Genomic DNA, 23,140 nt, shown 5'->3' with positions numbered 1-23,140 from the left:
GATTTGCAATCAATAATTGATGAATCTATGTGAAAAATCGGGTTGATAAACTTGCCACCACGAGCTTTGGGAAAATCGGTGAATCCTGGCGGCAAAAGTGTAAAAGTAAAAATAATTACATGAAATAATGAGTTCAAACTATAGACAAAGAATAATTGGTTTTGGTTTTAATCATTTGTTGTTGGACCATACAACCAATGACAGGCATATTTAGAAACCCATATTTTATGATTTTATTCCATCAGGCCAGTCGATTAAAAAGATCGTAAACAACAAAATCCTCAGTAAAAATCTAATCACTACTTTCAACTTGACGGGCAAAAAACAAAAAAAAAAAGTCAAAACAAATCATGAAATCCAGCTTTTACATAGAATAATACAGAACACGCAACATAAACAATTTAGGAAAAAAAAAACAATACAAACTAATATATAATATATAATGGAAAACAAAAAAACAAATAAATAAATAAAAGGACAAGTAGAGGTGGACGATATTTTATTTTTTGATTAAAAAAGAAGAAATTATTAATCGGTTTGACAAAAGTAACAACATGGAAAGTTTTTTGAAAAAAAAATAGAAAATGCGCTTAAGACTTGGGGGCTTCCTTGTAAGAGATGGCAGCCTCTTCGTTCATGGCGGAGACGATGGTGATGAGAAGATCCTTGCCGTCATCAAAATCAGCTTCGATCTTGGATCCAAGGTCGCCATCGGGAACCTTAACGTCGTCCTTGGTGTCGCCGTCGTTGGTCATGAGGGAAAGGAAACCGTCGTCAATGTTGATCTAAAAAAAAAACACAGATTAGAATCTCCGTACGATAACGTACAAAAAATAATGAATACATACGAGCTGGTACTCAGTACGGGTGACGTTGGGGACCTCCATGTTGTGGGTGGAAGGAGAAAGATCCTCGAGCTTCTTCTGGGTGAAGATATCAATCGCAACCAAATGAACCTTGGCGTGGCCGTGCTTGCCAGTCTTGGAGGTAGACATGTCAACGATCTTAAAAAACGCCCAGTTAGCATTCCATTTTCCATTAAACTCTCAATGAAAAGTCCAAACAAAACTTACCTTGCAGGGACGGCCCTTGATGACTGCAAAGATAATTAAAAAAAAAATAAAATGTCAATACCACATTGATATAAAAAAAAGCTTTTCTTGCCGGAAACACATACCGACGTGACCGTTCTTGCGAAGAGCAGAACATTGCATGGGGTAAGTAAGAGACGCTCCAGCGGAGACGGTCTCGAAAGTCTGTTGCTATATCACAAAGTTAGTATTTAAATGCCTCTCTGGCCATGCAAACGACGATGACCTTCTGACTCAAAAAAAAAAAACAAAAGAGTAAACAAAAATTTCAACAGCCGTCTACATCAAAAAAAAATATACAAAATCAAAAGCTAAATGATTTCTCCCCTTAAGGTATGATTCAAATCTAACAAAAAAAGAAAACAAGCTATCCTCTGGGATCTAGCAGACTTGTATCAAATACACAGGTATGACTATTTTCAAGCATTTCTGGAGAATCGAGATAGCCCAACAAAAAAAAAAAAAAAAACCAGAACGATTTAAGCCGTAAAGAAGTCGGATATAACAAGTAAATAAATAAACCACTTACAGCTTCTTCGGACATGATTAATTTATAGTTGGAAGATTGGGATGGTCGAGAGAGAAAGAAAAAAAATAAAGGGATGAGAAAAGAAAGAAAAAAACGAAAAAAACGAAAAAAATTAAAAAAAAAAAAAAAAGAAAGCGCGCCGTGTTAGTTCAGATTGTGACTGTTGTGATTTCAACAGGGTTGCGTGACTCAAGTTGTGATTCCATCTTGTATTAAAACTAATTATAATATACACGACAATTATTATAACAATACTGTTACATGAAATATAGATCCCAATTGAAATTGCTCACGTTCACATGACAAATAATGTAGCATACGTGAAACAACATCTTGAACCGAAAGTCTGAAATAAAATACAAAATAACAAAACAAATTGAATAGAAAAAAATAAAATAAAACAAATAATTGATTGATATTCGTTGCCCATACCAATTATTCAATCAAATTGAGCTGTTGTTTAGATACGATATGAACAACTTCACAACAAGATGGCACTGTAAATCGCAAACGCGATCGTAATAGCACCGCCAACATATGCCGTGTTATCCAAAACAGTCTTGATCAAAGGCTGGGCCTCGTGGAAAGGTACTGCGGGCTCGACAAACCTGCTAGCGGTGATCGCAGTCGTGTCCGTGACTATGCTTTCGCGAGTAACCGATAACTTGATAAACAGCAGGTAAGTTAAAAACGCTTTGGCAATCGTGAACGTTACGGGATCAAGCACATGGCGGGCACGAGCGTTGCTGGATTTGACGATTGTAAAATTAAAAAAATATGCCACGATTGTCGGAAGAATCACAAAGTAAAAACTCCAAAACAATAACGGTTGCCAAAATGCGTCATACTTTAAAAACAAGTGCCAGTCGGGCAAGTAAAATTGTCCGATCCTAATTGATGGGCCATATGGAATTGATAATCTGGACACTCGAACAGTAAAAGGAATCAACTCTTTCAAAATTATCGCAAACTCATAAAGAGCTTCAAGACGAATAATAGCAAAAACGGTCGACAAATTAGTGCGCGCTTTGTGGGAATATTTAAAAAAGCTATTTGTAGACGCGTTGACACGATGAGACACGACTTGGGTTGAATAAGACGATATTCTAGAAATTCCAGAAATTGGATCTGCCACAAACGACACCAACTGAGAACCGCGTGTGCCTTCAGGTACAGGAACCAGAGCGCCCACGCCATCGTCCTCGTCAGTGGAATCAGACGCTTCGCTGCTTGGAGACACGATAATTTCCCGTGCGTGGCTGTCAAATCGTAATTAGTATGTCAAATAAACCATGGGTAAAAACGCCATCCATATCTTGCATACGTACATTGGGGTCTTGATGCTCTTGCGTCTACCAACCGATGCGGTCGGGCCCGGGCTCGCAATTATGCTGTTGTAGAACGGCGCCAGGTGCGGCTTGTTGATTAGCGAGTTTTCATTCTCGGCCAAATATTGGCCGATGCGAGCTTCAAGATCATTCTTTAGTCCATCGGTTCTAAACCAAGTTAGAGAGTTGATTGGATTGCACGCGGGTTGCATTGCACGTACTCAAGATTGAGATCAGTAGCCAGCTGCACAAGCTCTTTCTTTTTCAAGCTCGACAAGGAAGGCATGTTGTAACAAGTAAAGCAAAAACACAAAAATTCTTAATGCTTCCGGGCTGTTTAAAAAAAACGGACAAGAAGATGAGATTGATGCAGAAAAACGATAGGCGATGCGATGCGATGCGTGCGATGCGATGAGGGTAAACAAAAGCAGCTTAATGGTGATGTAAACAATCAAAGCCCTGAAACCCTCAAAATGTATACGAAACCCTTGCGCGCTAGCATTCCGAGGCGAAAAGTTCGTTCTCGGGAAAGTTTAGATAAGTCTGTTTTTTTCTTTTTTTTTTTTTCTTTCCCAAAAAACCATTGCCGGTCTCATTTACAAAGCTATTTCAAATTATCGGTTTTATATAGGTTTCAATTCTTTGGTTTACAGTTGTTGTTTTTTTCTTGCAAAAATTGCTCGTTGCGCGAACATGATCTCGCCTTAATTGATTTTTTTTTTTTTTTTCTTGAGCAATTGGATACACATTCCTTCGACTACCATCAGCGATAGACACAGTAATCGCACTATTGTTCTTTTTTTTTATTGTCATTGTAACTTTTATATTCATCCGTCATCATGCTACTGTCCACGGTTCCCGCGAATACCGACCAAACCGTTCCAGAAACGGTTGAACCAGATCAGACCAGTCCGCTATGGCAGGCAAGTTTGCCCCATTTCAGTTTTATTTTTCTTTTTTTTTTTTTTTCCCTCAAAAAAAAAATTGTTGTTTTCTTTTTCTAACATGTAGTTATTATTTAGAACATGGTTGCTGGTGGACTCGGTGGTGGCATGGGCGATTCAATCATGCATTCACTCGACACGGTCAAAACCAGGCAACAAGGAGCGCCTAACGCGGCCAAATACAAAAACATGCTGACTGCTTATTCCACAATTTTCAGAGAAGAAGGATTTCGAAAAGGCTTATATGGTGGATTTGTTCCTGCCATGGGCGGTAGTTGTATGTTTTGTTTTTTTTGTTTTTTTTTTCATTGCTAATTTTCGGTTTAATCTTTTTTAGTACCCGGAACCACTATTTTTTTTGGCACATATGAATTTTCTAAACGTAGTCTTCTTTCGTTGGGTGCTCCCGAAACATTAACATACCTGGCGGCAGGATTTCTTGGTGACCTTGCCGCATCGGTTATTTACGTGCCATCAGAAGTTTTAAAGACCAGGTTACAACTCCAGGGTCGATATAATAATCCACATTTTATCAGCGGTTATAATTACAGAGGCACTTGGGATGCCGTGCAAACTGTTAGTGCAATAATGGTTTTTTTTTTTTTTTTTTGAATTACTGACTTTTTACTTTGGGTCCAGATCATTCGCAAGGAAGGCGCTTCGGCCCTGTTTTTCGGTTACAAGGCCACGTTAGTCCGAGACTTGCCATTTTCAGCATTACAATTAGCATTTTATGAAGAATTTCGAAATGCGACGCAATCAATTATTGGCAAGGTTGAGTTAAATTTTTATCAAGAGATTTTAACCGGAGCTGCCGCCGGCGGCCTCGCTGGCGTGTTGACTACGCCCATGGGTAAGATCTGGCATGGCTTTTTTTTTTTTGTAAAATAGCAAAAACAAATTTTACTAACACTTACTTTAATAGACGTGGTCAAGACTAGGATACAAACACAATTAGATCCCGCAGTTCATTTCACCGCACATGCACCATCTTCATCGTCGTCATCATCATCATCGTCATCATCAGCATCATCAGCATCATTAGCATCATCATCGTCACCATCATTATCATCATTATCATCATCATCATCATCGTCATCATCATCATCAGCATCGCCAGCTTCTTTATCGTCACCGGATCAACATCTATCAGATCAGCACAGTTCTGGCAAATTACCACAATCAACGTCAACCTTACCACAATCTTCACATAATACCTTCAAGTTTGCGCTGTTTCGAAATCAACCACTCCATACCACGTCGCCCACGCCGGCACCTGCTCTTTCGGGAATACATTCAAGTTCGCCAAACGTGATGATGCAATCCGGCAGTATAATACGGTGCCTTCGAACCATATACGTTACCGAGGGCATTAACGGCTTGTTTGCTGGGGTCGGACCTAGATTTGTTTGGACGTCGATTCAAAGCAGCATCATGCTGTTTGTGTATCAGAATGTTTTAAAAGTACTGGATTCAAATTCAAATCACGATCAATTTCTTGCATAGCATCAGTTTATATTGTCAAATCATTGTATATAGTTGTATTAGAAGCATATATAAACGTATGCGTTTCAGACCTACCATTTTTTTCATGAATTAATAACGGCATGTGCTCTCAATTTTTTTTTAATTGTTCCAAATTATAGAATATACATCACCCCCGGTCTTATTATAATAGTACGCCTTAATACATGTAGTTACACCAAATTTATATAAACAGAAAAAAAAAATAAAATAAAATAAAATAAAATAAAATTACAATTACAATTACAATTACAATTACAATTACAAATTATCAATTCATTTCCTCCATGAAATCATCATTTGCCGATCTCCGGCTTTGCCTTTCAAGTTCATCGATAACAAAATTTTCATGCTCTTCCAACTCGGATTGAACATGCAACTTAAACCCAACAATGCGTTCAATAAAATCACTGATTCGTTGACCCATTTGTTCGCGAACTAATTCAGCAGCATGTTGCATGTGATCATATTCAATCACGATTCGTTCTGCTCGTTGTTCTAGTTGCAACTTGCCATCTTCCACTCCGATTCTCATGGTTTGAATCTTACGTTCAAGTTTTTCAATTTCCGCATGTGAAGAACTGGCATCCGAAGTCATGGTTTCAAATGCTTCCTCGTATGTCATCTTGGCAGCAGATATTTGTGCTTCAAGGGTTTCCAAATCATCCTGCCTGGCTGCAAATCCTTCTGCTACTCGGTCCAACAAAGATTGAAGCTTGATCGATTCGTCTTGAAGCTTGTGAACATTTGCAGCAATTTCCATTCTGAGCTTTTGAAGACTTGGTCGCACGTCATGACGTAAATCCAAACCTTTCAGTAAAGATGTTGGCCTGCTTCCTAAATTTTCTTCTGCCAATGGAGAGTTAAGAATTATCTCAAAATCTTTTCCCTTGGGACTGTTGGGAGCTCCAGCGGGTAAAAACCCAATTCTATCACCAATCGTGGTATACTTCTGAACTGAAGATTCCAAAGCGTAACATGCATGCTGAGCCAATTGTTCCCTTTCTAGTAATTTCTTGTTGATCTCATTTAATTTTGCATCATTACCTTGAATCGACTTTGATAATAGTTCACGTTGGCTAATAATGTTATCAATATCTGCCGGGGTAAGGCCTTGCTCGGATATCTTGACATTTAATCCTTCCTTTTCAAGTTCCAAATTGTTAAATTCGGCTTCCATTTTAACAAGTTCTTGATTAATCTCTTCAATCGTTTTACTCCATTTGGCTTTCCTCTTTTCCATATTTTCAATATATTCCTGAAATTTGGTCAAATCATTTTCCAAGGCCCCTCCTTTCTCCTTGAGTGAACCTAGAGACGGCATTGATTTTTCCAAATTCATCAATTCCTGTTCAATTTTCCCTTTTTGTGTCAAATATTCATCAGTTGTTACTTTAATTGATGCAATTCGTTCCTCAAATGCTTCACGCATTTCACTTTCATATTCTGAATAGTCATCCTCGTTTTGCAAAAAAGCAGTGTATGATTTGGTAATGTAATTAATCACAATCTGATTAAGACCAGCGTCTTCGGGCTCGTCAATATCGTAGTCTTTATTTTCAACCGCATCAAAGGTCTGATTATTAGTTTTCTATTCATATCATATTCTCGGCTGAACTTACCTCCGCAACCTCAACCAGCCAATATAGCATGGCCAAGTATGCACCCCAATTTTGGCCACCGACTGCAACCAACTGACTTTTACTCAGTGAATCAAGATATGGATATCCTACAATTTTCAATAACGGTATGACCTCATTTTCGATACTTTTCGTAAACCTGTAACCTGGATCTAGTCGTCGATAAAGCCATTGAAACATCATGACAAAATCCTTTTGTGTCGGTGACCGTAAAGATTTGGATGTTATGGCATGTTTCATTTCCATCTCGAATCCGTTATTCACCAAGTATTCGTATACGGATGTTGCTATTGCGTTCTGGTAAGACCGGTCTCTTATTGGTCTCGAATCCTTCATGACAACCGCCGCGCTTGACGACACAAACCCACCTGCGCGCATGCCAGATGGCGGGCCTGCTACTGATCCAATATTGCTCGAAACGTTCTTTGAACCATAAATGCTGCTTTTCCGTTGCGAACCATTTGCGCCCTGATTGTTGTAACCCAGTGCCGGAGGCGCGTTCTGTGAACCCGGTGCAAAACTCTTACGTGACGTGCTCGCCCTTGCTGATCCTGGCACGTTTAAAATGTTAGGATTAGCAACCGATAATCCTGGCATGCCATCAGATTGATGACTTGGTGCCAAACTTTGACGATGAAACGAAGATCGCGGGACTAACGACTGGCGCGGGCCGGCGGTAGGCACCATGGAATGCCGCATGCTGGTTGACGATGATTGAGGAAGCAATGATCGATTAAACATTGCGGATCCTGCGATTGATGGGATCCCGGTAGTACTAGTGGCATCTGCATAAACTGCATTGTTATCACGTACTGAACGTCGAAACGCTGAAAAAAGATGTGCGTCTTGAGACATTAATGATTGTCCTGATTCCTCTCTCCCCAGCAGTACGCCAAAAAAAAAAAAAAAAAAAAATTCAAATTGGTTTAGTAATATGTTAAACAAACTAAACTAATAATTAAAAAAAAAATTGGTGTCTGTCAATGGTACTAGAGATTGCGTGATGGTTCTAACGTAGTAGGAGAGAGCAATTAGACAAGTACAATGGGGATGTCTAATTGTTTACGCTTTTTTGTTGACAATTCGTTTCTGCAGCAACCCCGCTGATATAAGCAATCAGGTAATATTTACGTTTTACCCGGCTATCCGATAGCTTATGAGGGATAGGTTTTAAATTTTATTATTCTGTGAGCGTTCTTTGGGATGAACACGTCCGCATGATGCCTACCAATGATAAAAAGCAGACTTTAGCTCTATAAGAAAAGTAGTTGGGTTGTGATTTTATTGACTTAAAACTGATAAACTTACATGGTGTGACAATCCTCCTCGTAATGTGAGCTGCATACAGACAGTGTAGCAATACGGTAGATTATCAAAAACTTCAACCAAGTTTATATTTTATTTTTTTTAGTTTTGCACCATCAACATTCTAAGGATGAGAAATGTATTCATTCAATCCACGTTACGTTATGTTACAAACACAATGTAAAAATAAACACAATTTTTTTTTTCGTGAAAAACATTCCCAACCATGCCAATATACAAAACGAATAGTTTACTTCAATTTCTTCTTGGGTCTAAGCTGGTTAGAGTGTCCGCACTTTCTCTTTCTGCAGTTGGTGGCACGCGGGGGAAGACGAGCGTAGCAAATACGGCAGATCGACTTCTCACAGTTGTACTTGGAAGCAAGGGCCTTAAGAGATGGCTCAATGATACCACCACGGAGACGGAGGACAAGGTGAAGAGTGGACTCCTTCTGAATGTTGTAGTCGGAAAGTGTTCGGCCTGAAATAAAACATTAAATCTTCGATCTTCAAGCTCGCTAGGTTTATTGGGCCTCAAAAAAAAAAAATATTCGACTCACCATCCTCAAGCTGCTTGCCGGCAAAAATCAATCTCTGTTGATCTGGGGGAATTCCTTCCTTGTCCTGGATCTTGGACTTGACATTGTCGATGGTGTCGGACGACTCAACCTCGAGGGTGATAGCTATCACATTGTTAATACCGCAGCACTCCGGTTATTGTTTTATAAAAACACAATACATACTCTTGCCGGTCAAAGTCTTAACGAAACTGTACCCTACACGTTAGCCCACGTTTGATCCAATTTGAATTAACATCTCCTTTTCTCGCCTCGTCCATCCCACACAAGACCCGGAAATGAAAGAAAAAAAACAATCAAAAAAATACTGACATTTGCATCGTTACGACTGTATAAAATAATTAGCAATGTGAATCAATATTAAAAAATAAAAAATAAAATAAAAGACCGTGAGTCTTACCAAGTATGTGTGTTGTTGCTGGTTCTGACGTCGAAAACGAAGCTTCAAAAAAGTACGAAATCGGCCGCGCTCACTAAATTGCGACCCAACCCAAGTTCGACGACCATCGCAACGTTGCTGTTGCGGCCCGCGTTTGTGCCGGCGCGGACTAAGCAAGCCAAAAAACGCAGTCACAATAGTCTACTTTTTGCTTATTTGCCCTAAAGTGTAACAAACCCTATTACCCAAACCCTGACAACTATTCCGCAAATGAAATTAAACATTAAATCTAATTAAACTTCAATTACCGGGTAACTAACTAGCTATGTATTGTATTTACAACGTGTGTAGGCTACGCTACTAAATCAACATGCGGGAACTTTTGCTTAAAAAGTTCTGACATTACTGCTCGAGTGTCTGCTGGGCTAAACCGTCCTTGCCCTTGCCTAAGTACCTGCGCAACAAGAAAATGAATTGCTTGCGGCTTCCTGCCAGACACAATTGAACTGACAATTTGCTCATTATCCCGTAGAACCACTTGGCAAGCTTCATGAATCAGAGATTTATCGTCTATGGCTTCAAGCTTGTACTCGTCAATGACTTGTGCGATTGGCCGGTCATCTTCTGGGTTTTCGACATAATGTCGTACTAAGGTTAATGATACATTCTCTGCTTATGTTAGCACAAATCCGTTAAATGACCACATTATAACATGTTCATTTCTTACTTGTAATTTTCTTTTCCTGCATTGAAGTAATTAGTTCAGCTAATGCTTGTGGCGTAACTTTGGACTTCAAAGTTTCAACGTCATCGTCAGTTTGGGTGATGCCTAAAATATCATTCACCAATCTATAACCGTTAGTTTGAGAGAGTAATTAATCAAGAATTTAACCTCCGCCGTACATGTTTGCAGCAAGCTTTCCTGGCAGGTTTGCCGCTTCCACCAAGTTAAATGCCTTGCGATAGTAGTCTACCAATCCTCTGCTCACCAACGTGCGTGCGTTCTTTAACGACAAATTATGAGGTTTTCCTGTAAATAATGTGATTATCTGATCCGGAAACATGGGCATTGTAGCTTTTGCCTGAGTGATCAAGTCCTATAAATATAGTTAGCATACGCTTGTGTCAGTTTCTGATCGCGTAATGGTCGTAAATTACCTTCGACAATACAACATGTGGCAGTTCAGGGTCAGGAAGATACCTATATTCAGACGCGTTTTCCTTGGGCCGCTGCATGACTGTTTGCTTGCCATCCCATCCAAGCGTGAACGAACTTACTGGCTCGCCCTTCTCGGCAGCTTTCTTTTGCCTAGCATACTCCGCAGCAATGGCGCGAACAACGTTATCCGTACTAGCAAGGTTCTTGATCTCGCACCGTGCTCCTCCGCCATATGACACGTTAACATCGACCCGGATAGCACTAGATTGAAATTCACAAGTTGACACTTCAAGATGTTTTAATAATGCCTGCAATTTCTTCACAAACACTGATGCCATGGCCGGCGTCGTAATATCTGGCTTGCTAACGATTTCAATTAACGGATGATTTGTACGGTTTAAATCAATATATGAAATTGTCGAATCGGGCGGGTATGTAGATTTTCCGGTATCTTGTTCTAACTGAATCTGTTCAATGCCGATGCTTACATCTTCATGAATATCTCCGTCCCTGGCGGTCAGCATTAGATGACCGTTATTTGCTAGTGCGTCTTTTTTTTTAAAAAAAACAAAAACAAAAGTTAATAATCATAATTTTGAGTTATCTAGTTATTATGTGATGCATACGATAATGCTGCGTTATTTGATATCCGGCAGGTTGATCTGCATAAAAATAATGTTTGCGATCAAACGATGATCGAAGATTGATATGGCATTCTAATGCCAACGCGGCCCGTAATGCTAGTAATACGGCTCTAGTATTTAAAATCTTGAATATCCTGTTAGCTGATATGTTTTATTGAGTAAGTAATCGAACAGGCTTACTGGTTGAGTTCCCGGAATAGCTGCATCAAACAAAGACACGTGAGTGTTTGGACTGGCATGGAAACTCGTTTTCGACGCTACATCCAGATAATTAACGACTTTGCTTTGTCCACCACAACATCTCCCTCTTCCCTTTTTAATTTCATTGTCTTGTCCAAAAATAAAACCTTACGTGAAAAAAGTTTGCGATTGGTTTTCAATTGCAAATGAATTTCCAACCCGCATTTAAGTCCTGGCCATTGTTGCTGATCTGAATATCGCGGGTGATACCATTTCCGATCATATACTTGTCTCGGTCGTAGTATTCTTGGTCGTTCTATATGCCGTATTAATCTTGAACTTGCCGTCATTTCGATATTGTGTGTGAATAATCTTACACGTAAATATCAGTTCATAATATGCAGTCTACAAATGTTCGTATTTCCGAGCCGCGCGAATTTAAATCGATTTACCATTATAAAAAACCCAGTTAGAAGAAAGAAAATAAAATAAAACTTAATGGCAATTCAGGCTTCATCACCATGTTCAAAAAATTTACATACATGAAATTTTGGCATAGAGTATTCATCTTTCATGAAATTAATGAGTTAATTCTGTAATGAGTACACACAATAAGATTTTTTTATGAATAAAATAAGCCGACTGTTCCAAGCTGCAACACAATTGCAAGTCAAGGGACGGGAAGATTATTTAAGGATTCATGCCCGAGAATGGACACGTTCTCCATATATCAAAAAAGCATTGAGATCATATGTGTATGAGAATTTTACTTTAAGAGCAACATCAAATTTGTCTATGAATGATTCAGATGGGAAAATTTTTATGACGCACTGGAACGCTGCGACAGAATATGTCAATAATTGGAAAGAACCAGATCAAGCAAGTACCGGCAAGGTCACGCAAGAGTCATTAGAAACCATCCAGAAATATGCATCAAAATTTATGGAAAATTATGCCAAGGGCCCGCCTAGTTTTGATACAATAGAGCAATGGAGAAAACGAGCAGTTCGAAATGAACTAGTGAAAGTACTGGAAGGTCCATATCCTCCGCGAATGCCATCCCCAGTGTTGGGGTACACTCATTTTGGTATTATTCAAACAGTGAAGACATTAGAAGCTAAAGTGGAAGTGCCAATATATTCGGATTTAGAATCATACGAGGATCTGGTCAAATTACCTAAACTGCAAGAGTACTCGTTAGAATGGATCACAAGTGCTACCATGATGCTTCCACTAAAGTATCACGACTTTATGCATTTGATTTCAAAATATAAAGTGCCTGGTTCTCCAATATTGCACATGACCGAAAATGCCAACCATCATCTCACTCGATATGGATTTAAGCCGGTCGACATGGCGTGCTGGCTCAAAGCCCTCAAGTGTGAGACGCCTACAGAAGCGTTTCAAATCATGACCAACAAGAAATGGCCAGATTTCCTGTTACTATACACATTACAACGACGATTCACTGTCAAAGAACTACGAAGTTTTTTGATCATCATGCGTAATCATTTCCGCGACTTGGATGCGTACGCACAAGTGCAGGCATTGCATCGAATGATTATACTCATATACAGATACGCGCCCGAAAATCTACTATATTTGGTGACTGCCTGTCAGATTTTTATTAAGCATGCTGATGACAGCTTGCGAACGTCCAACGTGTTCAACAGGGTATTGTACTGGGTGGGATTTAGCTCCACAAAGCATACGGTTGCCAGGTCAGCGGTTGTGATTGATTGCATGCGAGACGTGCTGGCGCACATGAATCATACCGGCATGGTACTCGAAGGAGACGGATACTCAGCCATTGCGTTTTTGCTCAGATTTAAATCACCCGCGGCAGCCAATGGCATTTTACAATTGATGAGGGACAAAAATTTTCAATCCAAAGTCCCCATTGACGTGATTCAAGCGGCGATCTCAGATGTGCCAGTTATTAATGAACGATTACGCTACCTACCCGAGGGCCAACATGCGGCTACGGTGGTTAAAATTGCCATGGCAGATAACGCTGAAGAAGCTTTAAGTTGGTTTGATTCAGTACCAGAAGAGGCATTAGCAGATATTCAACTTTGGGACGTGATGATTGATCAATTACGAATTGCCAAGGCTTTAAAGCAAGAATCGATTATTGGCATATGGGATCGCATGATTTCCAGAGGTGCGAAGCCAAACAAGTTTATTGTCGACAAATTATTGACGGAGATTACCTCTGCCGAACTTGCAATCGAAATGTTAATACGAGCAAATGATCAAGGTATTAAATTGGCTAGCCGGATCTTGTCTCAATTCGTAAGGTGTTGTCATCGAGATCAAGATAATAGTGATGCCATGGCATTAGCTATCGATGTAGTCAAATTATTAAGGCCAAATGATCGATCAATTGATCGACATTTCCGACAAGTTAAAAGGTATCGAAAATGGAAAACGAGGCAATTTATTTGGGAGCAGAATCAAGAACAAGAAAAAGACAATCAATGATAACCGATAAAGAAATTTATAATAGGCCCTACTGTTTTAAAATAGATGTGTTAAAGCAAAGTATGTATTTCTATTATTACACTTAATCCATCCTAAACAACGTCGTGCATATTGTAATTACTTTCGTCTACCTTGCGCAGCTGCTTTAGCAGATGCTTCTGTAGCCTTAGCCTCTTGCTCTGCTTTCCGCTGTGCCGCTTTCGCTTCTCTTTCTTTTCTAATAATCGCTAACCTTGCCAAATCAGCCTTGGCCTGATCAGTTTTACCCTCGGCATGTAATTTCCAGTATCTCTCCTTGGCAGCCGCGGCCTGCATGGCTTCACGTTCACGTCTGGATAATTGAGGTGGCTCTTGTTGTTGTGACTGATTCTGCTGTTGCTGTTGTTGTTGCCCACCAGCCGAGGCACCGCTTCGGTTCGGGTTGGATACGGCAATAGGTGGCGGTGGTGGTGGTGATGATGATCTCGAATTTAATTCGGGTTCAGACTCAGATTCAGATTCAGATTCTGATGAACTTATCGATCGTCTTCTTCGGTCATGCCATTGTTGAGTCACGTCTTCTTCGTTAACTCCTTCTGGTGGTGCAGTATCGATATATTCACCATCACCATCTAACGGTCTTAAGCCTCTTGAAAAATGTTTCCCACCTAAATTATATCAAAAAAAATAAAAATAAAAAGTTAAAACTACTAAACTTCTTTCAATTCTTCCCAGTCCTATTTGTTTTATTGATTTTCCAAACTTACCACCTCGAGTCGGCTTTTTGGATTTTCCTCTTGGTGCCATCGTTGCCTTCTTTTTTTTTTTTTTTGGTTTAAACCGCAAAAATTTCACAATCAGAGATATATATTTATATAACTAAAAACCAGTCAATAAATCAAATTAAGTTAAAAAAAAAAATTTCAAGTGAGTCATAAATTTTCTTTTTTTTCTGTAAAATTTTGAAACTTCGTCTAAACCAGACTCAAAAAAAAAAAAAAAAAAAAAAAAACTACCAGAAAAGAAGCTTAGATTTTACAAATTAAATTATACCAAAAAGAACTAGAATCCAGTTTTTTTTTCGTATAATATGATTGTTTTAAAACAATAGAAGTACTTACTTTCAATTTAGGATCTCAATTATATATAACTAACTACTGTCACAGGTAATTCCAATAACAGAAATCGATAGACACCGCAATTAAAGTTTTAAACTGCACCGCTTTCGGCAAATGCATATAACTAATAATTTTAACTATATAAATCAATTACTCATGATTTTTTATATGAAACGCTTTGTTTACAGCTTGATGAGTTTTTATCAAATCCAGTAACTAAAAGAAAAAAAAATCAATTGAAAATCATATAATTGTACATTGTAATATCCATTTATGTTGCTGCATTAGAGATCAGTGGCGCCAACGTTTACATACTCCATGAGTATAAATACAACACAAGGAACAGCAAGGATATATTGAGGAGGCATGTCGTGGATTAACTTATAGTAATAACACAATGTTAACAAATGTTTTTAACGAAAAACAAATGTACATATATGACTGCCTTATGATATGTGCTCAATTGATTGAAGTTAACTCAATTATTTTCTGCAAGCTTAAGCTCTTGGGTCTTTCAATAGGTAATCCCAGAACTCTGTCCCAAATGAGTTGAGCCAACGGGCCCATACTTCGAGCCACCCCAAACACAACGGTGTAATATGAGGTCTCCCTGATTCCAAAATGATACAACAGCACTCCCGATAACGAGTCCACGTTTGGGTATGGATTTGCCGTCTTGCCATGGCTGATTAGTACTTCAGGAGCCACATGTGATATTTGCAACACGAGTTGAAACAAGTCATCACCGAAAATGTCCGGTTTCGCAAGCGCGTATTCCATCAAGACTTCAAACCTGGGATCGGGCCTGCGAAGCACCGCATGGCCATATCCGGGGATGACTCTGCCAGAATTAAGTGTGGCCCATAAGTATGCAGCAATGTCATCGTTCGAGGGATGTTGCGGAATTGATTTTTGCATCTGCAAAACAAACCTTAGCACTTCTTGAGCGGCAAGCCCATGAAGCGGGCCAGCGAGGCCCTGCAATCCGGCTGAATATGAAAGAAACGAGTCTGACAGCGCCGATCCGACAAGATGGGTTGCATGAGCGGAAACGTTCCCGCCTTCATGATCTGCATGAATGGAACAATACAACCGCAGAAAGTCGACGAAGTTTGCGTTGTGCATGCCAAGTAAGTTGGCGTAGTTTAGCGCCCAATCGGCAGACCTGTCGATCACGTGTGGAAGCGAGTCACTGGTGGCGTAATTGTAGATGTTGTGATATATTTTGGCCGCCAGGGCCGGTAACTTGGCAATTAACGTGATGACATCGTCGAAAGTCGATTCCCAATACTCGGATTTGGGCATTCCTGTGGCATACAGGCGTGAGAATTTTGAATCATGATTCAAGGCAGCCACTGCAATTGCAAGTTGAGTCATGGGATGCAATGAGCGTGGAAGTGAATCAAGCAGCCGAGTTACGTAGTCAGGAAGGTCAGCCTGCAATGCCAAGTCAGCCGACAACTGACGGGTTTGCTCGGCCGTGGGCACTTTGCCGGTCAATAGAAACCAAAACATGGCCTCGGGAAGAATTTGACCTCCTGGCGAAGCCGTAGGCAATAATTTTAGGCATTGCCTGATAGACGTTCCGTGAAAGCGGATTCCGTTGTTTGGATCAAGCACCGAACCTTCCCAAAGAATAGATTGCAGGCCGCGCATGCCTCCGAGCAGATTGGCAACCTTGTCGTCACCGAGAGACGCGTTGGCACGTTCAAACTTGACTTGCTGCAGCAGGGCACGCTTTTCGGGTATCACGGTTTGCAATGCGGTCTTGAGAGCAGACGATGAGTACCGTCGGCCATGCGCACTTAGACAAGGACGTACTAGTGAAAAAGCAGCAGCAACAAGACCTGGCATGATGGCGGCTGATGAAGGGCCTACGATAGCCAAGGTGGTGATTACATTTAATTCATAAACAAATATGCGCTTAGCCCCGCATTGGGGAGAGAGCTTGCACGTGGAGTTGATCAGGGCAAGAAAGACGATTAATTGCAGGATTGACGTCGACGTCGAACGCGGAGCCAAGTGCACGGGAATGCCGGCGTGACAGCTGATGGCGCAAACCCCACGAGTCACCGCCAACGCTGAACTGCTGGGCTGGTTGCTTGCTTGCTCGTGTCTTGTTGTTGCTTCCAGTCATCCCGTGCACATCGTGATTTTCTCTGGCAGCGAATCATGATCTCTACTGCTGCTGCTGCCGCTGGTCGCCGTGTGACGTCGGTTTTGTCCCGGTCAGTCCACGTGAGTACTCATGCGTCATGTGCTGTTTATTTTATTTTATTTTTTTTTTTTTGCATTCCTGTCTTGCTTTGGCCCTGGCCCTGACAAAGCAATCACGTGCTGAGCCCCACAGCAATCACTGCAATTTTTTTAGATTTTTTAAATTTTTTAAATTTTTTTAATTTTTTTTTTTTTTACACCTCTTCTGACCTCTTGTTACTTTCAGAGCTTTTCTTCCTCACTGATAACTGCTCGCAATTTTCACAACTCCGCAATGTCATACGCTCTTCCAGAATCACACAAGACTGTAAGTGTGCAGAAATATATATATATATATATATATATTATATATATATATATATGCGATGTTGTCTATTATTGTTACTCACACATACCCTAGCTCCTCCAGGGCACGCTTCGCGACACTGATCCAGCAGTCGCTGAGATCGTTGACGCCGAAATCAAGCGTCAGAGAGAATCGATCGTTCTTATTGCTTCCGAGAATTTCACTTCCCGCGCTGTTTTCGATGCTTTGGGATCGCCCATGTCTAACAAGTACTCCGAGGGTTACCCCGGTGCTCGTTACTACGGTGGTAACCAGCACATCGACCAGATCGAGTTGCTCTGCCAGCAGCGTGCGCTTGATGCCTTCCACCTTGACAAGGCCAAGTGGGGTGTTAACGTTCAAACTCTTTCCGGATCACCTGCCAACCTGCAAGTATACCAGGCCTTGATCAAGCCTCACGAGCGCATCATGGGTCTTGATCTTCCTCATGGTGGCCACTTGTCCCACGGTTACCAGACCGATTCCAAGAAGATTTCAGCCGTGTCTACTTATTTTGAGACCATGCCTTACCGTGTCGATCTCGAGACCGGCATTATTGACTATGACATGCTCGAGAAGACCGCCGTCTTGTTCCGTCCCAAGATCATTGTCGCCGGTACTTCTGCTTACTGCCGCTTGATTGACTACAAGCGTTTCCGCGAGATTGCTGATCTGGTCGGTGCCTACTTGGTTGTTGACATGGCTCATATTTCTGGCTTGATCGCTGCCGGTGTGATCCCATCACCTTTCGAATACGCCGACGTTGTCACTACCACTACTCACAAGTCCCTTCGTGGTCCTCGTGGTGCCATGATCTTTTTCCGTCGCGGTGTTCGATCCGTCAACGCCAAGACCGGAAAGGAAACCTTGTACGATCTCGAGAATGCCATTAACTTCTCCGTCTTCCCCGGTCACCAAGGTGGTCCCCACAATCACACCATCACTGCTCTGGCCGCTGCCCTCAAGCAAGCCCAGAGTGAAGACTACAAGCTTTACCAGCAACAAGTCATCAAGAATGCTAAGGTTCTTGAGAACGAGTTCAAGGCTAAGGGTTACACTCTCGTGTCCGGCGGCACTGACTCCCACATGGTTCTTGTCAACCTTCGTGCCAAGGGCGTTGATGGTGCTCGTGTGGAAGCTGTTTGCGAGAACATTAACATTGCTCTTAACAAGAACTCTATCCCCGGTGATAAGTCCGCTCTCGTGCCTGGTGGCATCAGAATCGGTGCTCCTGCCATGTCCACTCGTGGTCTTGGTGAGGAAGATTTTGCCCGCATCGTGTCCTACATTGATAAGGCAGTTCAAATCGCAATCGAAACTCAAGCTGCCTTACCTAAGGAAGCTAACAAGCTTAAGGACTTCAAGGCAAAGATTGTTGCTGGTTCTGAAGAACTTACTAAGCTTAAGGAAGAAGTCGCCGCTTGGGCAGTTCAATTCCCTCTCCCAGTTTAAATTAACTTACAAAAAAAAATATGCTTTTTTGATGGTCAACTAACTTGAACAAGAGTGTTTTTTTTAATCTGGTATTGTTTTAAAAAAACAAAAGAAAAAAAGTTGTTTTTTGTAATTGGTAGTAACATGATATTTTTTTTGGTAATTTTACCTGTATTATGTCTGATCAGTCTAATTTTTTTAGTTTCATACCCACTAAATCGAGATGTATCTTCTCGATTTAATATCACTTTCCCAAACTTCCTTTCAATGTTTTTTATTGTTCTTTTGCGGGCGGTTTTTTTTGTCATACATTTTTTTTTTTTTTAATATTCGCAGACCAGTCTCAAAATCATTTGACATTCCTAATTGGTTGGAAATCTTGTCCAGTATTATTACTCTTATTACTACTACTCTCTGTATTTTAAAAAAGCATCCCGAAATACTGTAACTAGTTTCGGTAGAATATTTGACTTAAATATATATTCACTGAATTCGGGCCAGTTATTTTTAAATTTGTCATGGTTATTATTTGAATGCAAGAAAAAAAAAAGAAAAAAATAACAATCCTTTAGCCATTAAACGACGTGAGTCATTTAAATCTATTTTTTTTCCACACAAAATCTGATGCTTGTTCAACTTGCCGTGTGCTTTTTTGGTGTGGTCTCCAAAGAAACAGGATCCTCACTCTCAGTTATAAGAACATCCAAGCGCAAAACAGATTTGTAACTTACCAATAAGCTCTGCATGTTGAAAAAAGTCCATAATTAGAAAAAATAAAACGCATAACACAATATTCAATTTTAAAAACGTATAGCTATATTATATGTCAAAGTAAGAACGTTCATGTTTACTTCAATTGTAAATTATTTACAATAAAAAAATTGCAAAAAAAATGTGCTCCCCTGCAGGGGCTCGAACCCTGGACATTTCGGTGATCCTTTGTAACCTTAGTAAAAGCCGAACGCTCTACCGACTGAGCTACAAGGGATGAGCGATAATTTTAAAAACTAATCAAATTTAACCCTTTCACATAAATGACATAATCAATTAGTCATTTTTTGGTTTTTGTAAGGAAAATGGCAACCATATATGTTATGTTCGTCGTTCAATAAATTTAAATTGATGGATTAGATATATATATATATATATGATAATATGTATATATAATATATTGTTGGTTCAGGTGTGGAGGAATATTGGTCCCTACGTTTTATAGCGACCTGCTTTGATATGCAACATACTTATCCTTCGAACAGGTATGATACCCCTGCTCGAGGTTTAGTTTGTCTGCAATCCGTTGTGACTCTGAGCGCTCACGTTTCTGAGGAATATTCTGACGGGATGACGAAAGAGGTTTATTGGTTACCTAAATCGAACAATTATTATCAAGGATGTGATTTCTCTCATTTGCTTGAACATGAGCAGGAGTCTGTGCTTACATCATGGAGGCGTGGCACAACGTTTACGTAGCTATGGAAAGAACCCAACGACAAGAGCTATTTGTTGTAAGGAGTATCTATTTGAACGGAGTACTACGGCTTGGAACATAACAGTAGGGACAGTTAGATGGAAACAGTATTATACGCACTTTATGGGATACATGAGCAAGATCTAAGGAAATTTGGAGGACAGTGAAACAGGGTTCATTAAGATGAGGAAAAATGAAATATATGTATTTAGTGGGTCCAAACAAACCAGATTACGGACCCAATGTTTAATCTTTTGGCAAGAAAATGAGAATTAGTGTCACCGCAGTGGCATGGGAAATGAAGTGACCGTTAGACGCCACCGAAGCACACGTCGCACGGAAGGGAGCGTGAGCTAGAGAGTTCAGTCCTTCGCTTGCTTCCATCCCTGAAGATATGTCGATTGGCATGTCGTGTAAAAGTGAATGAACAATAATTATAATAATAACAACTTTATTCAATGAACATGCGAAGAATAATTAAATTAACAGACTACGTATGGAAAAAAAATGTTCAAATGACAGAATAAAAAATTGTCGTTGTTCAAATTGTGCATAGATTTAACATTATGATGTTACGAGTCTCGTAAAGTTGGGTACATATGTTGGTTATTTTAGCGAAATAGCCCAGTTTTACCACTTCTTGGCTTCTTCAACTCTGCTAAAGAGATGAAGCGATAAGTCTTTCGAAAATTCATCACGCTGTGCCGAAATAATGAAAACTTGCGACAATTGTTTAAAGCTCATTTGGACGTTATTTAATTAACTAGCGTTGCCGGAATAATATTTGCGTTAGAGTTCGTTTTGGACAACTTTAGAAGTCCAGATAACTTTACAATCTTTACAATCTCTGTCATGTCACTTTCGGACTACGCTCATGTGTACCTCTGCTTGGCCTTTTTTCTTAAGCTCTTGATCGTCATGCTTTTAATATACAATCAACCCTTCGACACACTTTATTGTTTAATGTGCGATTTGCTAAAAAAATGTTCAAACACTTTTAATAATACTTAATAAAACATGTAGTGTCATCATCGGTTTTTTTTTTTTTACTCCTCATCTTCATCACTCTCCTCAGACTCAGCTTCTTCCAACCAAGTCAAGAAAGGCTGAGCTGCCTTTCGGACTTTCTTGGAAATGTCTCTATCCACGTACTTCTTGGAAGCACGAGAACCCCACTTGAGTACGACTTCTTCAGAAACCAAATCGTGATTATAGTACTGATGAAGAATCTTGGGTACGGCCGGAATAAGTTCTGGATGCTCCAAACCAATAAATCGTTCCGTGCCGCCCAAGAACGCCTTCTCATGGTTCTCACTCGTGATCAGCTTTTTTAACAAAGGCGCACGGTCCTTAATCTGAGTCAAAATCTTTTCATCGAACAAAGATTGAGCCAAAACTTGGAGGGTCCGATGCTTGTTTTCAATGCCAAGTTCTTTGATCTTTTTGAAAATTTCCACATTACTGGGCTTGGAAGATTGTTCGAGTACCCATTCACCCAATTGAGAGTAAGCATTGTCGCTGCCGGCTTCGTCATCTCCATCAATGTTAAACGCTCCAACTTGTCCCTCAAGTTCCTTGACGCGAGCAGCAACTGCTTCTTCCGAAGTATCAACCGCCCAATCATCGTCATCGTCGTCATCATCTGCCTGTTGAGAAGGTGGAAGTTGAGACGCTTCAGTTGCAATTCGCTTAGCAAGTTCATCGTTATCATCATCAGCTTGCTCAGCATCATCGTCTTCCTCATTCGAGTTATTATCCTTGTCCTTCTTGCTCTTCTTGCTTCCCTTCTTGCTGCTTGTAAGTTTCTTGCCAGCAGTAACAGGAGGATTTTTAAGAATAACCCCTGCAAGCTTGTGACGAATATCAATAGGTGATCGCTTGCCGCAAGCTTTGCAATCGCGATACAACATCTGGTCCCTCGTGATCACGATGTCGGTCTCAGGATTTTTGCATTCCTTGCACAATACAAACTTCTGAATAAACACGTCAAGCAAATCTTGAAGCTTGGCCGCATCATGAGCACCGTTGACCATATATCTGTCGGTAGATTCGTTGACGGAAGTCTGAGCTCCCAATTCCAGACCAAAAAACTTGGTCACGTACATGGGAGGGCGCGAGAGTGCCTTGGCAACGTCTGCGTTATTGACAATGGCTGTCTTTATACCGTTGCCTCTTCCCTCAATCTTGGAAAGAATCGGAGGCATTTTATAACGGTAGAAAGGGTCCAAGTTATCCCTGCAAATATCTTCAAAGCAAAAAAAAAAAACGGTAAGTCATTCTGAAGACATTTCACCCACGCCGGTAACAAAGATTCTTAAATCACTTACTGATAGACATGATTACTAATTGAGACTATTTAATAGTTAAAATACTGCGTTAATTTTGTAAACTAAAGACGACGTCGTGAGAATAATAAAATATCGACGGCGCACGGGTGGCGTGTATATCTGTGACTGCAGGAAGAGCAGAATAAAGCATAAGACAATATAGAAGTGGTCTTTTTTTTTGGAAAAAAAAACTGAAATATGACTTGTAATCACTGGTAAAAAAAAGCTGTTTAAAATGCAAACTTATTTTGTGAAAACAGTATGATTGTTGAAAAAAATGACAAATATCGTGTAAGTCTCGAAATTTCGACATTTTTTTTCTCACTACTCAGATAAATTAATTTTATTGTACAGTTAACATACTAAGCGTCAAACAAAATGATTTATATGCTCTGATTGCATAAAAACCCCTACCACATTGAATAGTATATTCTATTCAAGACTTCCGTCCTGTTCGTCTTAACTATATAAAATTAAACAACAACAAC

The 23,140-nt window shown here is 40.1% G+C and overlaps 12 protein-coding genes and 1 non-coding gene across 13 annotated transcripts; 4 read left to right on the top strand and 9 right to left on the bottom strand.

The window, feature by feature from the left end:
- Positions 1-264: 264 nt before the first annotated feature.
- V1514DRAFT_324898 (translation protein SH3-like domain-containing protein) lies at positions 265-1,707 on the bottom strand. The gene is made up of 5 exons (XM_066926519.1): positions 1,621-1,707; positions 1,178-1,262; positions 1,074-1,096; positions 849-1,004; positions 265-785 (listed from the first exon to the last, which is right to left on the bottom strand). The coding sequence occupies exons 1-5, from the start codon at positions 1,633-1,635 to the stop codon at positions 591-593; spliced, it is 474 nt and encodes a 157-aa protein (XP_066785482.1). The 5' UTR covers positions 1,636-1,707; the 3' UTR covers positions 265-590.
- Positions 1,708-1,813: 106 nt separating this feature from the next.
- V1514DRAFT_361678 (uncharacterized protein) lies at positions 1,814-3,352 on the bottom strand. The gene is made up of 3 exons (XM_066929716.1): positions 3,170-3,352; positions 2,949-3,116; positions 1,814-2,879 (listed from the first exon to the last, which is right to left on the bottom strand). The coding sequence occupies exons 1-3, from the start codon at positions 3,232-3,234 to the stop codon at positions 2,102-2,104; spliced, it is 1,011 nt and encodes a 336-aa protein (XP_066785481.1). The 5' UTR covers positions 3,235-3,352; the 3' UTR covers positions 1,814-2,101.
- Positions 3,353-3,506: 154 nt separating this feature from the next.
- On the top strand, positions 3,507-5,603 carry V1514DRAFT_324894 (mitochondrial carrier domain-containing protein). The gene is made up of 5 exons (XM_066926518.1): positions 3,507-3,871; positions 3,971-4,169; positions 4,230-4,468; positions 4,532-4,745; positions 4,818-5,603. The coding sequence occupies exons 1-5, from the start codon at positions 3,788-3,790 to the stop codon at positions 5,396-5,398; spliced, it is 1,317 nt and encodes a 438-aa protein (XP_066785480.1). The 5' UTR covers positions 3,507-3,787; the 3' UTR covers positions 5,399-5,603.
- V1514DRAFT_324893 (HEC/Ndc80p family-domain-containing protein) lies at positions 5,504-8,088 on the bottom strand. Its single transcript, XM_066926517.1, has 2 exons — positions 7,039-8,088; positions 5,504-6,992 (listed from the first exon to the last, which is right to left on the bottom strand). The coding sequence occupies exons 1-2, from the start codon at positions 7,909-7,911 to the stop codon at positions 5,688-5,690; spliced, it is 2,178 nt and encodes a 725-aa protein (XP_066785479.1). The 5' UTR covers positions 7,912-8,088; the 3' UTR covers positions 5,504-5,687.
- A 349-nt stretch (positions 8,089-8,437) lies between these two features.
- Positions 8,438-9,440, bottom strand: V1514DRAFT_324890 (ubiquitin-related domain-containing protein). Its single transcript, XM_066926516.1, has 5 exons — positions 9,339-9,440; positions 9,251-9,266; positions 9,104-9,129; positions 8,921-9,043; positions 8,438-8,841 (listed from the first exon to the last, which is right to left on the bottom strand). The coding sequence occupies exons 2-5, from the start codon at positions 9,256-9,258 to the stop codon at positions 8,612-8,614; spliced, it is 387 nt and encodes a 128-aa protein (XP_066785478.1). The 5' UTR covers positions 9,259-9,266; positions 9,339-9,440; the 3' UTR covers positions 8,438-8,611.
- A 185-nt stretch (positions 9,441-9,625) lies between these two features.
- On the bottom strand, positions 9,626-11,696 carry V1514DRAFT_324881 (GatB/GatE catalytic domain-containing protein). The gene is made up of 7 exons (XM_066926515.1): positions 11,473-11,696; positions 11,301-11,377; positions 11,103-11,244; positions 10,476-11,026; positions 10,221-10,414; positions 10,045-10,166; positions 9,626-9,986 (listed from the first exon to the last, which is right to left on the bottom strand). The coding sequence occupies exons 1-7, from the start codon at positions 11,648-11,650 to the stop codon at positions 9,670-9,672; spliced, it is 1,581 nt and encodes a 526-aa protein (XP_066785477.1). The 5' UTR covers positions 11,651-11,696; the 3' UTR covers positions 9,626-9,669.
- Positions 11,651-13,845, top strand: V1514DRAFT_324879 (uncharacterized protein). The gene has a single exon (XM_066926514.1). It carries the CDS (start codon positions 11,925-11,927, stop codon positions 13,782-13,784), a length of 1,860 nt encoding a protein of 619 aa, XP_066785476.1. The 5' UTR covers positions 11,651-11,924; the 3' UTR covers positions 13,785-13,845.
- V1514DRAFT_324875 (casein kinase substrate phosphoprotein PP28-domain-containing protein) lies at positions 13,831-14,889 on the bottom strand. Its single transcript, XM_066926513.1, has 3 exons — positions 14,780-14,889; positions 14,531-14,642; positions 13,831-14,431 (listed from the first exon to the last, which is right to left on the bottom strand). Exons 2-3 carry the CDS (start codon positions 14,568-14,570, stop codon positions 13,902-13,904), a joined length of 570 nt encoding a protein of 189 aa, XP_066785475.1. The 5' UTR covers positions 14,571-14,642; positions 14,780-14,889; the 3' UTR covers positions 13,831-13,901.
- Positions 14,890-15,098: 209 nt separating this feature from the next.
- On the bottom strand, positions 15,099-17,136 carry V1514DRAFT_324873 (citrate synthase-like protein). The gene has a single exon (XM_066926512.1). The coding sequence runs from the start codon at positions 16,733-16,735 to the stop codon at positions 15,341-15,343; it is 1,395 nt and encodes a 464-aa protein (XP_066785474.1). The 5' UTR covers positions 16,736-17,136; the 3' UTR covers positions 15,099-15,340.
- A 236-nt stretch (positions 17,137-17,372) lies between these two features.
- Positions 17,373-18,875, top strand: V1514DRAFT_340648 (serine hydroxymethyltransferase; the record flags this gene model as incomplete). Its single annotated transcript, XM_066929030.1, has 2 exons — positions 17,373-17,405; positions 17,499-18,875. 2 exons carry the CDS (start codon positions 17,373-17,375, stop codon positions 18,873-18,875), a joined length of 1,410 nt encoding a protein of 469 aa, XP_066785473.1.
- A 57-nt stretch (positions 18,876-18,932) lies between these two features.
- On the top strand, positions 18,933-19,792 carry V1514DRAFT_324867 (uncharacterized protein). The gene is made up of 2 exons (XM_066926511.1): positions 18,933-19,519; positions 19,589-19,792. The coding sequence occupies exon 1, from the start codon at positions 19,081-19,083 to the stop codon at positions 19,303-19,305; it is 225 nt and encodes a 74-aa protein (XP_066785472.1). The 5' UTR covers positions 18,933-19,080; the 3' UTR covers positions 19,306-19,519; positions 19,589-19,792.
- V1514DRAFT_t11 lies at positions 19,755-19,845 on the bottom strand. The gene has a single exon. It is a non-coding gene; the product is annotated as a tRNA-Lys (tRNA).
- Positions 19,846-21,371: 1,526 nt separating this feature from the next.
- On the bottom strand, positions 21,372-22,662 carry V1514DRAFT_345994 (domain found in IF2B/IF5-domain-containing protein; the record flags this gene model as incomplete). The annotated part of the gene is made up of 2 exons (XM_066929248.1): positions 21,372-22,570; positions 22,653-22,662. The coding sequence occupies 2 exons, from the start codon at positions 22,660-22,662 to the stop codon at positions 21,372-21,374; spliced, it is 1,209 nt and encodes a 402-aa protein (XP_066785471.1).
- Positions 22,663-23,140: the final 478 nt, after the last annotated feature.

Source organism: Lipomyces japonicus (genome assembly GCF_038497905.1).
Source record: "Lipomyces japonicus strain CBS 7319 unplaced genomic scaffold V1514scaffold_4, whole genome shotgun sequence".
In the NCBI taxonomy this organism is placed as follows: domain Eukaryota; kingdom Fungi; phylum Ascomycota; class Lipomycetes; order Lipomycetales; family Lipomycetaceae; genus Lipomyces; species Lipomyces japonicus.
This window is presented reverse-complemented; position numbering and strand designations above follow the sequence as displayed.

Bases quoted from the DNA above. Each gene is read 5' to 3' on its own strand.
- V1514DRAFT_324873 (XM_066926512.1), bottom strand. From the start codon at position 16,735: ATGCCAGGTCTTGTTGCTGCTGCTTTTTCACTAGTACGTCCTTGTCTA.
- V1514DRAFT_361678 (XM_066929716.1), bottom strand. From the start codon at position 3,234: ATGCCTTCCTTGTCGAGCTTGAAAAAGAAAGAGCTTGTGCAGCTGGCT. The intron at 3,117-3,169 runs GTACGTGCAATG...AACTTGGTTTAG, and splicing joins GCTACTGATCTCAATCTTGA to AACCGATGGACTAAAGAATG. The intron at 2,880-2,948 runs GTACGTATGCAA...ACGATTTGACAG, and splicing joins AAGAGCATCAAGACCCCAAT to CCACGCACGGGAAATTATCG.
- V1514DRAFT_324898 (XM_066926519.1), bottom strand. The intron at 1,005-1,073 runs GTAAGTTTTGTT...GCGTTTTTTAAG, and splicing joins TCAAGGGCCGTCCCTGCAAG to ATCGTTGACATGTCTACCTC. The intron at 786-848 runs GTATGTATTCAT...TTTTTTTTTTAG, and splicing joins CCCGTACTGAGTACCAGCTC to ATCAACATTGACGACGGTTT.
- V1514DRAFT_324890 (XM_066926516.1), bottom strand. The intron at 9,044-9,103 runs GTATGTATTGTG...ACAATGTGATAG, and splicing joins TAAGACTTTGACCGGCAAGA to CTATCACCCTCGAGGTTGAG. The intron at 8,842-8,920 runs GTGAGTCGAATA...GTTTTATTTCAG, and splicing joins CGGCAAGCAGCTTGAGGATG to GCCGAACACTTTCCGACTAC.
- V1514DRAFT_324875 (XM_066926513.1), bottom strand. From the start codon at position 14,570: ATGGCACCAAGAGGAAAATCCAAAAAGCCGACTCGAGGTG. The intron at 14,432-14,530 runs GTAAGTTTGGAA...GATATAATTTAG, and splicing joins CAAAAAGCCGACTCGAGGTG to GTGGGAAACATTTTTCAAGA.
- V1514DRAFT_324867 (XM_066926511.1), top strand. From the start codon at position 19,081: ATGTATCTTCTCGATTTAATATCACTTTCCCAAACTTCCTTTCAATGT.
- V1514DRAFT_324894 (XM_066926518.1), top strand. From the start codon at position 3,788: ATGCTACTGTCCACGGTTCCCGCGAATACCGACCAAACCGTTCCAGAA. The intron at 3,872-3,970 runs GCAAGTTTGCCC...GTTATTATTTAG, and splicing joins AGACCAGTCCGCTATGGCAG to AACATGGTTGCTGGTGGACT. The intron at 4,469-4,531 runs GTTAGTGCAATA...CTTTGGGTCCAG, and splicing joins CTTGGGATGCCGTGCAAACT to ATCATTCGCAAGGAAGGCGC.
- V1514DRAFT_324879 (XM_066926514.1), top strand. From the start codon at position 11,925: ATGAATAAAATAAGCCGACTGTTCCAAGCTGCAACACAATTGCAAGTC.
- V1514DRAFT_324893 (XM_066926517.1), bottom strand. From the start codon at position 7,911: ATGTCTCAAGACGCACATCTTTTTTCAGCGTTTCGACGTTCAGTACGT. The intron at 6,993-7,038 runs GTAAGTTCAGCC...ACTAATAATCAG, and splicing joins GGCTGGTTGAGGTTGCGGAG to ACCTTTGATGCGGTTGAAAA.
- V1514DRAFT_324881 (XM_066926515.1), bottom strand. From the start codon at position 11,650: ATGACGGCAAGTTCAAGATTAATACGGCATATAGAACGACCAAGAATA. The intron at 10,167-10,220 runs GTACGGCGGAGG...TAACGGTTATAG, and splicing joins GGAAAGCTTGCTGCAAACAT to ATTGGTGAATGATATTTTAG. The intron at 9,987-10,044 runs GTAAGAAATGAA...TAACATAAGCAG, and splicing joins GCAGGAAAAGAAAATTACAA to AGAATGTATCATTAACCTTA.